The sequence below is a fragment of the Sander lucioperca genome, chromosome 4, assembly GCF_008315115.2.
Source record: "Sander lucioperca isolate FBNREF2018 chromosome 4, SLUC_FBN_1.2, whole genome shotgun sequence".
Classification (NCBI taxonomy): Eukaryota; Metazoa; Chordata; class Actinopteri; order Perciformes; family Percidae; genus Sander; species Sander lucioperca.
Window position 1 is genome coordinate 20,575,301 of NC_050176.1, and position 13,036 is coordinate 20,588,336.

The 13,036-nt window shown below is 40.4% G+C and overlaps 1 protein-coding gene across 13 annotated transcripts in view; it reads right to left on the reverse strand.

The window, feature by feature from the left end:
* Window positions 1–13,036, reverse strand: part of fat1a (FAT atypical cadherin 1a) — an 82,451-nt gene that overhangs the window by 41,355 nt on the left and 28,060 nt on the right. For all 13 annotated transcript variants that reach the window (XR_004105430.2, XR_004897211.1, XM_031302323.2 and 10 more), the window contains exons 4-5: window positions 6,972–7,033; window positions 797–1,126 (exon numbers count right to left, since the gene is read on the reverse strand). Coding sequence is in view for 11 of the 13 variants with exons in the window: in XM_031302323.2 (XP_031158183.1) it covers window positions 797–1,126; window positions 6,972–7,033 (392 nt within the window). In the remaining 2 variants the exon portion in view is untranslated. The remainder of the gene's footprint in view (window positions 1–796; window positions 1,127–6,971; window positions 7,034–13,036) is intronic.

Below are 13,036 nucleotides of genomic sequence, written 5' to 3' on the forward strand. Positions count from 1 at the left end.
CTTTTGTGTGGTATTCTTTTGTGATTCAACCTTTTGTGTAGACTTCAATTACTGTAAACTCTGGTGGGCAGTGTCTTCTTGCAGCAGGAGACACAACTTTAGATGTGTGGGGACATAAAATCTAGGTGAAAACCAGTTTAAACCAAAAAAGATTAGCGTTAAGTATCTCCTCGGCGGCTTGGACAGCCGACTGTGATGACTACACAGAGGCAAGTTCTTGCTCTTTGTCTCACAGGTGGAAGATTGAAAGATAACATTTTTTTTTATTTTTTTTACACTAATACTTAAAAAACAGTTGCCAAGATGAGTAGAAATTGGTGCTGTAGAGCTGTTCACTTTAACAATGGCTGTTAGCGGCCAAAAAGAAGTCCCATCAATGATTGATAAATGTGGCTCTTGATGAAGAAGGCCCCACATTAATAAGACCATGGTAATACAGCAAAAATACTGTACATCCTTGTAACAATGAGATCCTAATTGGATAGTGTGAACTGGTGTTTGGAACATGCTCCCTACAGTGTAACGCAGAAGCTTTTTGCAAGCAATTACCTTCTTCACTTGTGGACCAACATGATGTGTGTGGAGCAATTATCTTTTATGTGTATTTTATATACATTTTTAAACACAAAAACTAAAAAAAAAGGAGGGTGGAGAAACAAATGGGGTAAGAAAACTTGAGAGGAAGAGGAGATTAAATCAGTAAAACAATAAACAAGCATCCCGTTGTAAACATTTATTGCTCACTGAGAGACTGTCAGGCTGAAGACACGGTGAAACCCTGGGATTAGATACTCACTGTAAGGATGTCGTATTCTCCAGCAGAAGAGAACTTCTTGGAAGACACCAGGCCGGTCTTGGGCTCGATGAAGAACTTTCCGTTTTCATCTCCCTCCTCGATGCTGTAAGAGATCTCGGAATTGGGTCCCTCATCACGGTCTGATGCAATGACCCGATACACCGGGTCTCTCTTCGTGGCTCGGTCTCTCTCCGGCCTCTCCCGCTCCGGGAGCTTGATCTTGTAGATCTTCTCCAGGAACAACGGCCTGTTGTCATTCTCGTCAAGAACTCGGACGATGACGCGGACAGTGGTGGATTTAGCAGGAACGCCATGGTCAGTGACTGTGATCTGAGGAGAAAGAATAAATACTTCAGAACAAGACGTGCGTATGCCTCAAAGGCTTGGGGCTGACAACCAGGAAGCAAATATTATCTGATGCAGTGAACTATAAATTCCATTAAATTTATCTTATGCCCTTTTTGTTTTCTTTAGATACAGTAAAGACATGCATCCCTTCAACAGTTATAATGTTCGTGTTTTGGAACAAGAAGCAGTAAATACCTAAAAAGGTTGATAATTCCAGCTAAATCATTGAACATCATGTAAAAGTGTCAAGATCAAGACAGCTGTGTTAGAAACTCATCATTCCAAAGCCTAAGACGAATCAAAGAAGAGATGAAAAGCGGGTAGCGTGCTTTTTTTCCCACTTCATCATGCTTTCATTCCACTTCTTTCTGCCAACTCTTTTTGAGATTTGCTGGCAGGGAGTCTTTTCCAATACACCTTCTTCACTTAAAAATGCAAATATACAGTACATCAGTTACCCAATGACCTAATAGTCTAATCTCCACAGTATAATGTATGAATCCAGTCAAATACTCGGTCATAAAGTACTCCATATAATATGCTACTTCTCTGACTAAAAGTGGTTTGATGTTGTGAAAAGGGGGATTTTTTTTAAATAAACTACTTGTACGGCTACTACTCTTGTAAGGCAAAATTCACCAGCAGGGAAATACAAGACTAAATTGTGTTTTATGTATTTTCAACCCTGATATAGAGAGAGAGTGCAGAACTTTGATAGCAGCAATTCTGGTCCCTTGGTTGTGTGATTGTTTGGTTCAAATGACTTGGTCTGCTTGAATGTTAAGTGCAGCATGACACTAGTGGGGCTTTTAGACTCTTGAGCCCCTATTTTAACCTAAAAACAAGGATTTAATAATCTAATTTTATGCATAAAGGTACACACAAGCACCTAAATCAATCAGGGAGTATACAATCAGTATCAGCTCTTTTGCATACGGTGATGTAATGAACAGATCACTTTGGAAATGAAATAATGTCAAAGAGCCAATTTAAAATTAGCAAAAAAGACACTTTCTTACTTTCTAAAATAATACTGGATCCACTGTTGCCCCTGGGGAGTCACTGATGGGTTGGTGTATTCAGGCTTTGTTTAATCTAGAGGCTGATGTGGTGAACTTAAAACTTTCCTAATATGAAATAATGTTTAATATGTTTGCCTGTGATCATGACAACAGTAGCTTGCATGGCTGCGATACGAACAACCCACCAGAGCTAATTATTTTTAATTAGCTGCACCTCTTCACTCTGATAGCACCAGCTGCACTGACTCTGCTGTTGTGTGTCGAACTTACAAACAAAGATTTTGCACTGCTAATAACCATTAAGCCTTACTGCACTCAACCAAAGGCCGGGGGCTTTTAAAACCTCAGAAGTACTGAGTATAAAAGACAGTGTCGCACAACTGAATCATTATTGGGGCCTTAATTTAAGCCATGACATCAAGCGTTACTGGTGGCATAGTTCTGCTTTGTATTATGCGCCATGGTTCAACACTGGCATGTGTCTTGGAGTGCACAGTTGGAAAAGTTTAATTAAAAGCAAAGAGCCACAGGCTGACCTAAACAAACACAATTTCCATCTAGTCCTAGAGAAATGGGCTCAAGGGTTGCGCGTCTGAGCGCTGGCATAGATTTGAGCATTTCTCGCTTCAAGCTGCAAAATACTGTAGAAGGGGAGAACAAATGTCACAGTCATTTAAGACCATCTGCTAAGTGCTTCACTAAAATCAGTCAGGAGTCCAGCGCCAGGCACACACCATTTTGTGCTATAGTTTCAATTACTAAAGTAATGTGTTTTTGTTTTTCTCGCCATGTCTGCAGCTGTCTGTGCTATTCACATGAGTGGAATTAATTAAATGGGATGTTTCTCTCTGGGAGGATATGTTGGTGCCCATCCTGTCCTGTGTACTGAACATTTCCATTATGATCACATGAGCTTTATATATGAAGTATAGTGACTGATATCCCCGATTATGTAAAATACCTAGAAAAGGCACTCTGTTTGTGGAAGTAGGCCTATTAAGTATTAAAATGAAATGTCGCAGTACAGTACCTCAACTGCTGTGTGTGTAACTGTGTACATGCACACTATTCATTACTACGCCATCTCTCTTTGGAACATTTTCATCAAAAGCCTTTGTTTGGTAATTAGGCAAACCACACAAAAGACAGAGAAGTTACACCAGAGGGAGTGTGTCTCATTGCATCAGTATAGCACTGCTGTCAACTGAAGTAAGCCAATCCCTTATGTTCTGATTATCTATTGCAAAACCTTTAGCTTTTTCTGAACGACCATATGCAAGTAATGTTGTTTTAATGCATTCAATGTTAACTAAAATAACCTGGGGTTCAGGACAAATTGTGCAGGATTTTGGAAGTAGAAAGCAGATGTTGTCATGTTTACATAGAGCAACTCACTGTCTTTTACAGTTATTGTCAAACGTGCATTTCAGAGGAGTTACTAATGTCTGCTGCACTTTTAAATTAGATTGAGAAAAAAAAAAAAATATCTCATTGGTACAAGATGGCTACTTCTAGGATGTTTCTACTGCAGGACTTTTCCTAGGGGACCAAAAACCTTTTGGCAAACTATGAGTTTAATCAAAAGCATTTTTTGAATTAGCCTACTCCTCACAGTTCTTCATATGCAGTGGAAACCCAAACAGGAATGCTCAAAGTGGAAGTTTAATTCCTACTGTAGTTAACTTCTTTAGTGTGGTCCATTTGGCTTTATAGTACATGGAATTATTTGGTCCAAAAGGGCTATACATTAGCTGTCACTTAATATAGTGGTGTCCAATGTTGTGTCAGTTGATTAATTGTTGATACTATTTTGATAAGTGATCATCAATAGTGGACTAATCATTGAAATAATTTCTTAAGACAAAAATATAAATTAATATTCGCTGGTTTCAGCTTCTCTATGTGAGGATTTCTGGTTAAGTGTCGTAAACTCAGTATCTTTAGATTTTGGAGTGCTGTTCAGACAAATCAACCAATCTAAAGACTACACTGGTCAATTTATGAGGCAAGTCTGTTTATTATTTTTTTTTGTACATTTTGTAGATTAAATCATTAATCAGGAAAAAAATAGACTGAGTAGGATCTAATATCTTAGTCAAATCGGCCAGACTAGTAACCTATCCAGGTACGCTTCGTCTTGCCAACTGCATGCTGGGATAGGATCCAGACAACAGATGTGAACAGCCCATTCACCTCTGCCTTTCCATTATAATGTTCTCTCTACAGTCCCAGGCCTGAATCCTAAGCATGTCCTGGCTTGTCCCACTTTTGCTATTTACCCACCCCCTCCTTCCTGGGACGGAGGTCTCTCATCCTGCCGCTAGAGCCAACACTCAGACCATCAGGAGCAGCTTTGCATTTTCTCAAATCCCCCGCTGTCTTTCTACCTTGTGCTCTCCGTCTCTTTCACACACAGGCACACGACGACTACCAACCCCCATCCTTCTTATCATAAAAGCCGAAGGCCCCCTGTGCTCCCTCCATCTCCTCTTGGCATTTGGTGCAAACAATGCTGACACAGCCCCCACCCTAATTGCTCCACATGTTCCACATGGCCCCACATGTTGCATTTCTTCTTCTACAACAAGCTCGTGCAAAAACTTCAACACTGGTTAGGACTTTGATTAGATTTGTTCTGCCAGCACCCAGTTCAAACACAAAGGAATGTGCACACACATATATATTCTTCTGAGTCATGATTATCCCTTGATTAGCTGCCCTGAGGATACACTAAGGTGTGTGTGTGTGTGTGTGTGTGTGTGTGTGTGTGTGTGTGTGTGTGTGTGTGTGTGTGTGTGTGTGTGTGTGTGTGTGTGTGTGTGTGTCGAGACAGTCAAATGTAGGGTTTATAGGTCTGTGCTGCTCCGTGAATGTTTGGCCCAATAAAGCGCTTCCTGCTGGATTCCCAATAACCAGTGACCAATACGCACAAACTTCTAAAGTTACCATGGTGACGCAGCTCTTTCCAGGCTGTGTTCACTCAGCCGCTTTCTACCTATTTAGGTCAAAAGTTACTTGCTTTAAATTATCCCTCCAACTCATGTTCAAATTAAATAGGAATGTGCAAGAGAGACTTTTTATTAGTTATTTTTCAGAAAAATGTTGATGGTTCTTTGTGCACTGGAGTTACAGTATCTGATATCATTGTACGCTTTAGCAATACACATTACAAAGAAAAGCAAAGAATATTAGCATGAAGAGAATAGGCGTGTTGAATTTGGCGCAACATTAAAGTCGACCAGAGTTTGAGCTGGGCGTTTAATGTGGTTGATAAATGTCTGTCTGGAGGCATTTTGCATTAGACAAACAAACAAAATTCTTGAACTCAGCTTAGCTTAGCTTAGTTGGGTGCTTCTTTTTTTCTTTTCTTTTTACAAACAAAAAGACTATGAATCAGACACCAATTCCAACCTATTAGTTCAACAGCTTTCAACCACATGTTGGAAGTAGCAATTCCATGTCGAGAGCAAACTGCTAGAAGGAGGAGCTTTGGGTTTGCATGATATCCAATAGTCTTCACAAATTCAAAAAGGTGTAGTCCACAAGATTCAATTTAGTTGTTTCTTTCTAGCAACATTGTTGAATCAATTTCATTCATCAGAAAAACATTTCCTTAAAGTGCTCATATTATGCTTTTTGGCTTTTTCCCTTTCCTTTATTGTGTTATATATCTTTTTTGTGCACGTAATAGGTTTACAAAGTGAAAAAGGCCAAAGTCCACCCCAAAGGGACTTACCATCTCCAACAGAAAACACTGTTCACAAACTGCTCCAAACAGCTCTATTGTAGTCCAACCTTTACTTCCGTGACGAACGTGCGTCACTTTGTAACACACGTTATAATGCTCGCCTAGCTGCTAGCGTGGCACTCCCTCATACTCTGCTTCTGACTGGCTAGCAGTCCTTACCTAGCTACTGCGCATGTGCGACTCCCAACAAAGATGGAATAGAAGTGAGAGGTCTCACTCTGTAGCTAAAACAGAGAGCTCAACACACAGGGAGAAAAGAGGAGCTGCAGCAATGTGCAGTACAACAAAAATATGTTGTTTTTTTTAAACAAACCACGTAACCCTATTCTGGTACAACCTCTAAATACAATTATGAACCTGAAAATGAGCATAATATGAGCACTTTAAAATAACACAGTCTTCCCTTATTCCCCAGTAATGCAATTAGTGCAGTGCAATGTACAATCAGAGTATGAAATACAACACTGCTCTGGCACCAGATGTACCAGCATTATCCGTCACCCAGTGATCACTGAATTGTGTTAACTTCTAACAATAATTAAAAGGCGTCCAATCTGCTCCCTGTCATCACCGGAAACTCAATTAAAACGCCTATTATCAACCTCGGTTCTGTGGTGAGAAAGAGGGAGGACAACAGATCAAGAGACAACAGAGCCCAGCTCAATTTAAAACCCACAAGTTAAGACATTGACCTGATGATTTGACAACAGTTTCCTGTCCCAGCTTGCTCCATCCACGAGACGGAACAGTGGGAAAGAACAAAGGCACAGTCACTTCCACACACCTTCCACCTCTCCCTTCTACCCCGTCCGGAAATCAGTTCTAGGTGAAATGCCAAAGGGACCTTTTCTTGCATATACAAGAAGACTTGTTTTGTTGGAAACATGTGGCACTTAGCCAAAGTTGGCTGGAAATGCCAAACCTCTGAGACAAACTCTGTAGTTTCTTTCTAATTATAATGTCAGTAATTCATTTTCACATAAATAAGAGAGGCTGCCACTGACCCGTCCATAGCTTTTTCTTTAGAGTTGAAAATGTGACAAAATAAAGTGCTTACCTCAAGAATGTGCTCGTCTTGTTGCTCCCTGTCCAGTTTTCTTGAAGTAGTTGTAACCAGACCTGGTGGAGACAATCAATAATAATATGAATTGCACGCATATAGAATTAATTACGTGAAACAACAACCACGTGAATCCATTTCTGTTGCTCTATTTTATAAAATATTTGACATGACAAAGCAATCATTAAATCACAAACTAAATATCACTGAAAATGCTGGACCAGAGGCTATTGTTATTGCAGATATATATATCGGTGTCAGTGTATGTCGGCCGATAAAAACAAGGAGTTGCAGAACAGAAACTCCAAAGATGTTTGAGGTAGCTTAGAAACTATCAGCGAGCATGTCCCACTCAGCACAAATCATGGTCACACTTCTTTACTAACCAAATTGTAGGGGATCCTTGTCCGAAATGCGTTGTGGATAATAATATTGGCCAATATATTGTTTGACAAAATATATTGGATTTCTTAAACTCTCAAAATTTTGATATCGGCATCAAATAGCCAGTATCAGTAGGTTATATGGTGGACTAATTAAATTTGTAGCTCATGTTATCAAGAGCCAAAGAGACACTTCCAGAAAACACTGGGGCAGTGAAACAACATTCGGTTAATTAAACTCCCACTCACTGTTGGGTGACATAATCGGAACCCTGCTGGTTACCTCATCAGTCACCCATGAGTTAAGAGTTTGTATCTGGAGGAGTGCTCTCCCGGTAGGTCTTCCCTGTTTTTAGTCAAACCAGTTGCCAGACAGCCCACCACACTGCCTTACATATGTGAAATATCACAAAGGTCTGCAAATAGTATCCAAACAGCAGCATAGACTCGACACCCTGCTTTTAATTCTTCAACAAGCTGAATAAATAGTCCGACATCGCCCCCAGTACTGAGGACTCTTTGAAACAGAGAAAAGTAAACTTTAGAAAAAGATCCTGCTGCAAGTTGAAGGGTTTCAACGGTCTTTTTGAGCTCCATCGTTCATTTTAAGTAGGAGGATTGATTGTTATGTAAGATCAATTGCACAGAGGGGACATTGTTGAGCCAAGCTTTGACAAAAGTGAAAATAAAACTGCTTGAGTCTTTAGTTCCTGGCTAATCCAATTTTGAATCAAATTCACAAACAAGAGAAGAGAAGAAAATGAGGGGAAGGATATTGCTACATGGCTACATTATAAGCAGTGTTCTGTTCTCACTACCAATATAATTGCAACTTTGCAGAGACACTGAGTGTAGAGTAGACATGCCAACTTCAACCGCACCAGAGCCGCCTGCTTGCCACACTGCGCCTGATTAGCATAAAGCAAAGGATTTCCGAAACCCAAACCCATCAATGGCACATATGCCTGCAACGAGAATAGCAGGCCACAACTTACAGGTCCTGAAATAGCCCTCCCTCAGCACTGCAATTGAGGCATATGAGCGAGGCGCTTTTGCTCCCCCTTTTTTCTCCCCCTTTCTTATCCTCTCCTTCCTAGGCTTTATTTAATCTTCACAGTAAGCTGCAAAGATATAGGTCTACTGATATTCTGTTGGGAACAGAAATACTATAAACACCAAACACTTCCTGTAGATGCAACTCATTTCTTTGCTCTGCTTATCTAACATAGCTACATAATGATGGGCAACACATTTAAATATTAATTTTACATTCATTTGAAATGGCAACCATTGCAGGTGCAAATATGAAAGACACATTTTAATTACCACTAAGAAAAAATCTGCCTCAACCCCTCTTTCTCAACACTTCATCAAAACTGACAACGCTGACTAATTATTCATGTGCTTTAGCCAGGCTGAAGCTGATGGATGATAATGTTTTTAAGCACCCCTGTGTGCTGTGTTAGGTAACTTCTCTCTTTGTACATGTATTATAGAGCAGAATACAGATGACAGCATTAACCACACCGAGTCTCTGATTTATAATTCCTCTGCAAATCCGCTGCCTAATCAATGCTTGGTGAGGTATCATAACAGAGACAGTGCTTGTAATGTAAACAGTATACTCTCAGGACAGAAGCACAGCACTGCAACAAAACATAGCATCAGCAAAACCAATGAATTCACAAAAAGACTGGCCACTCAGGCACACCGGAAGATGAGTTAATGACACAGGTAGCACATCGCTGAATGCCTTTTGTTTATGGGTATACGTGTTGCTCAACATTTTTGCATATTTTGGTTGAGGTGTAATCTCTCTCTCTCTCTTTTTATCCGCCTGACACAAAAAATAGCTCTGCTACCTCCAGCTGAAAATAAGATGGGAAATTTGGAAAGAGTGCACGGGCAAGCAAAAAAGTGATTTTGTCCTTAGTGCACTGTGGTTAGTTAAAGTTAAAATAGCAACAGCAGACCTCAGGTACCTCAGGTTTTATGTACTAACTACAACCTGCTGAAATTCCATTGTCAAGAGAAGCAGTTCAGTTGGCAAGGTGTCGTTAATATCAAGCGTGTATGGCTATCCTTCCAGGTGCAATTGTGCCTTTGGCAACAGCAGGATGCCGACCTTCTCCCAGCAGGGCGGCTACATTTTCTGCCAAACTGTGTATTCTTTATACACATCTCACATGCAACATGACAGTCCGTCATGTGGTGAGCATTTGCCTTTAATCATATGGTCTGTCCAAGGTTCCACTTTTCAATCACATAGTAAAGTACACATATAAGTGTGTTCCACAGGTGTGCTGAGTAGTCTAGGGCTGATCATTTTCATTATTGATTAATATGGCAATTATTGCCTCTATTAACAGATTCATTGTTTTAGTCTATAAAATTCCAGACAATTGTTAAAAATGTCCTAAAACCCAATGAGGAGTCTATTCAGTTTAGAAAGAAAAAGAAAAGCAGGTAATCTTCCAATTGGAGAAACTGGAACTGGGTATTGTCTTTATCATTTTCTCTGGTAAGATGACTTTAAACCATTAGGATAATCAATTTTCAGAATAGTTGCAGATTTATTTTCTGTCAACAAACTGATCCATTAATTCACTATATGTATCAGCTTTACAATAGTCAGCTTAGCGGTTTTGGGGCATGGCCTCTTGGTGAAATTGTTTGAATCGCAAGCTCAATTTTACTGCTCTCTCGTAGTATTTTAGAATTTTGATGGAGCATAAAACCAGCATCCACTTCGAGATGTAGCGATGTCTGGGAGTAGAATCAAACATCTCAAATGCAAAAACATATGTTGCATCCACTGCGGATGAGTAAAGCTATTTTGATGCATGTTGTGTTGTGGCTTAAACTGCTTTTGTTTGCTTCTGTTTCCATTTTTGTGTGGCATGCTGCCAGTTCGTTGCCAGATCTCTGACCACGGGACTTGCTGCCCACTCTAATATCTGAGCACTGATGTCACTTTTGGAAACAACTAGTTTCCAACAAATCTAAACTTTCTAAAATCCAAATCTATTTAAACTCATCCCGCAATCATCCACCACTCGTAAAAAAAAAAATAAAGACCTACAGGCACAGAAGGAATGGTCCTTTTATGTAGGACTATGCTGGCAATAGTGTTCCAGCCAATAAAGGTGCATACCTCTCTATCTCTAAATGTTAAGGAACTGCAAAATGATTGCTTGGTAAGCCAAAGCTCACCAGAGAAGTCTGTACTTCCAACCCGCAGCCTTTGTCACAAAACACACACACACACACACACACAAAAGCCATCCTCAGGCGTGGGCTGAGCTGGGCCGACAGTAATTATAGCCATGCTGTTTTGAGAGGGGGAGAAAAACAACAGCAAAGCAGCGGTGGCACTCTCAACCATGTCCTTTAGCGCTACAACCACTGCTCCAAAATGGAGGCCTGGAGGGAGTTAAGGAGCCTAGGACATTGTTGGGCCGGTTCATACCCAGGCATTACTGCTGTGATTAGCAGTCTTTAGAGTGACACACATATTTATACGACACACATTTAGTCATAACTTTAGACAATCGGGAATGTGCTGGGTGTCTGCAGTGGCAGGATTTGTGCAATTTTAAAGTCCTTGAGATATTTAGTACTGTTGTTGTGAACTGACACTATGTTTTGAAAATGAATTATTTAAATGCTTGCTATTTCTCTCATGTGTGGAAAATAATGAACAAAGACTGCAACATTTCTTATCCCGAAACCCAACGTTCAACCCCAGACAGCTATATCAATATTCACAGCTTCATTATGAGTCATGTGTCTGCTACTCAAGCCTAAAACAACACTGTGAAAGGTATCAGTTTTCACTGCTTGTGATGCCATCTATCCTCTCAAATGAAAACAGTGGGAGACCAACGTCCAAAGGACTCTGGGAGCTTAAGAAGGGATCGATTGGTACATTAAACTAGGAGCTGTTTGTCGCTTTTTTTATAACCGACTCTCCAAAATGCTGCTGAACAAGAGCTACTGATTGAGATATTTTATTGAGAAGAAAAGCAATGCTTGGCATGCCATTTAAATGGCAGTGTAGTCCAACTGAGGTCCTGTTCTGTCGTCCAGAAACAGAATTCCTCCGATGAGAGGACATAGAAGCTAATACACTAAACACATTAATACATACATAAGGTCTTTGTGAAAATGAGTAAAAGGCATTTAGCGGGGAAGCTATGTTTGCGTTAGGATCGAGATATCTCAGCACCTCACAGCTGCAAGGTTTATTTGTAATCCGAAAAGACAAGCATGTCATGGAAGACTTAGGGCTATGGGGGATTCAGGTTCCCAAGTGCTGGTGAAAGTGAATGTTGTGGGGAGTTGTGTAAATGGATGGGATGCTTGGAAGCAGTGGAGCAGCTGAGGTACCATCGTGCTTACTGGTAGTTTTGATGGATGTCAATTCTGATATGTACACATAAAATCTGGGTGGTATTAAAGACAAGGCATCACAGATCGGTAAGAGACCGTGTGGGAGAAATGTACCCATGTTGAGATCGCAGGCAGATAGTTTGGTTTTGCTACCTTTTTGTTACACATCTTGTTTTAATGGTTTTCCCTTCTCTCCCTCATAGATTTCACACTGGTCTGTCAATTTTCATCAGTCAATTTTTTTTTTTAATTTGAAGATGAATGAAGATAGAATTGATGCAAAATGTAATCCTTAGCAAGGATCTGTAGAACTCGCATGGAGAGACCATATATGCACAATTTTCATTGGTGGATGAAGTCCTTTAACACATTTTTTACAACAGATACGTGTGTTCATACATTAATGTCTAGATCTCCTTAAAATACATACACAAGGATTTTGTCTGTTGGTTTCACCCACATTAAAACAGTGAATGACAGGTGGATTTGTTCGCTAAGGCAAAATAAATCTGGGCAAATCTTTCACGCTGAGTTTAACTTTGGTTGAGTTTGACCCATAAATTTGTGCTGTTGAGCAACAGCAATGTGTCTTGACAGTACTGACCTTTGAGGGAAAGGAAGAGCCAAGGAGTCCAAAATGGAGGAGGTTAAAGGACAATTCCGGCTCAAAACGAAACTAGGGGTTATTAACAGATGTGTACCCACTCAATCGTTCTCTGGGACATGTTTTCATGCTAATCGAATGTGTTTGTAGCTTGAAACAAGCTAGCGCGTACCGCTGATTATCTTAAAACGCTAGTATTCGGGGCACAGGGAAAGTAAAAACAATTTACGCTATTTATACCACTAAAAAGGCTCAAAATATCACCAAACTTCAACGGTAGCATAATGAGGGTCCCTAAATGTTAACCGAAGCATTGAGAACATTGTAAGTGTACAGACAGTTTATTGAATGAAGAGCTGCGGGAGCTCCGTGAAAGGGCTACGAGAGAGAGAGAGAGAGAGAGAGCTACCGGTAGTCAATGCCGCAACACAGCCTCATGCTTCGGGAAACTGGTGGTGCACCTGCGGACATTGTGACATACTAGCGTTGTAAGCTAATCAGCGGTCCGCGCTAGCTTGTTTCAAGCTACAAACACATTCGATTAGCATGAAAACATGTCCCAGAGAGCGATCGAGTGGGTACACATCTGTTAATAACCTATAGGTTTGTTTTGCGCCGGAATTGTCCTTTAATGTAGCTTATTTGCTGTGTTGCACCATCCACTTTTATTTAACCTCCTCTGT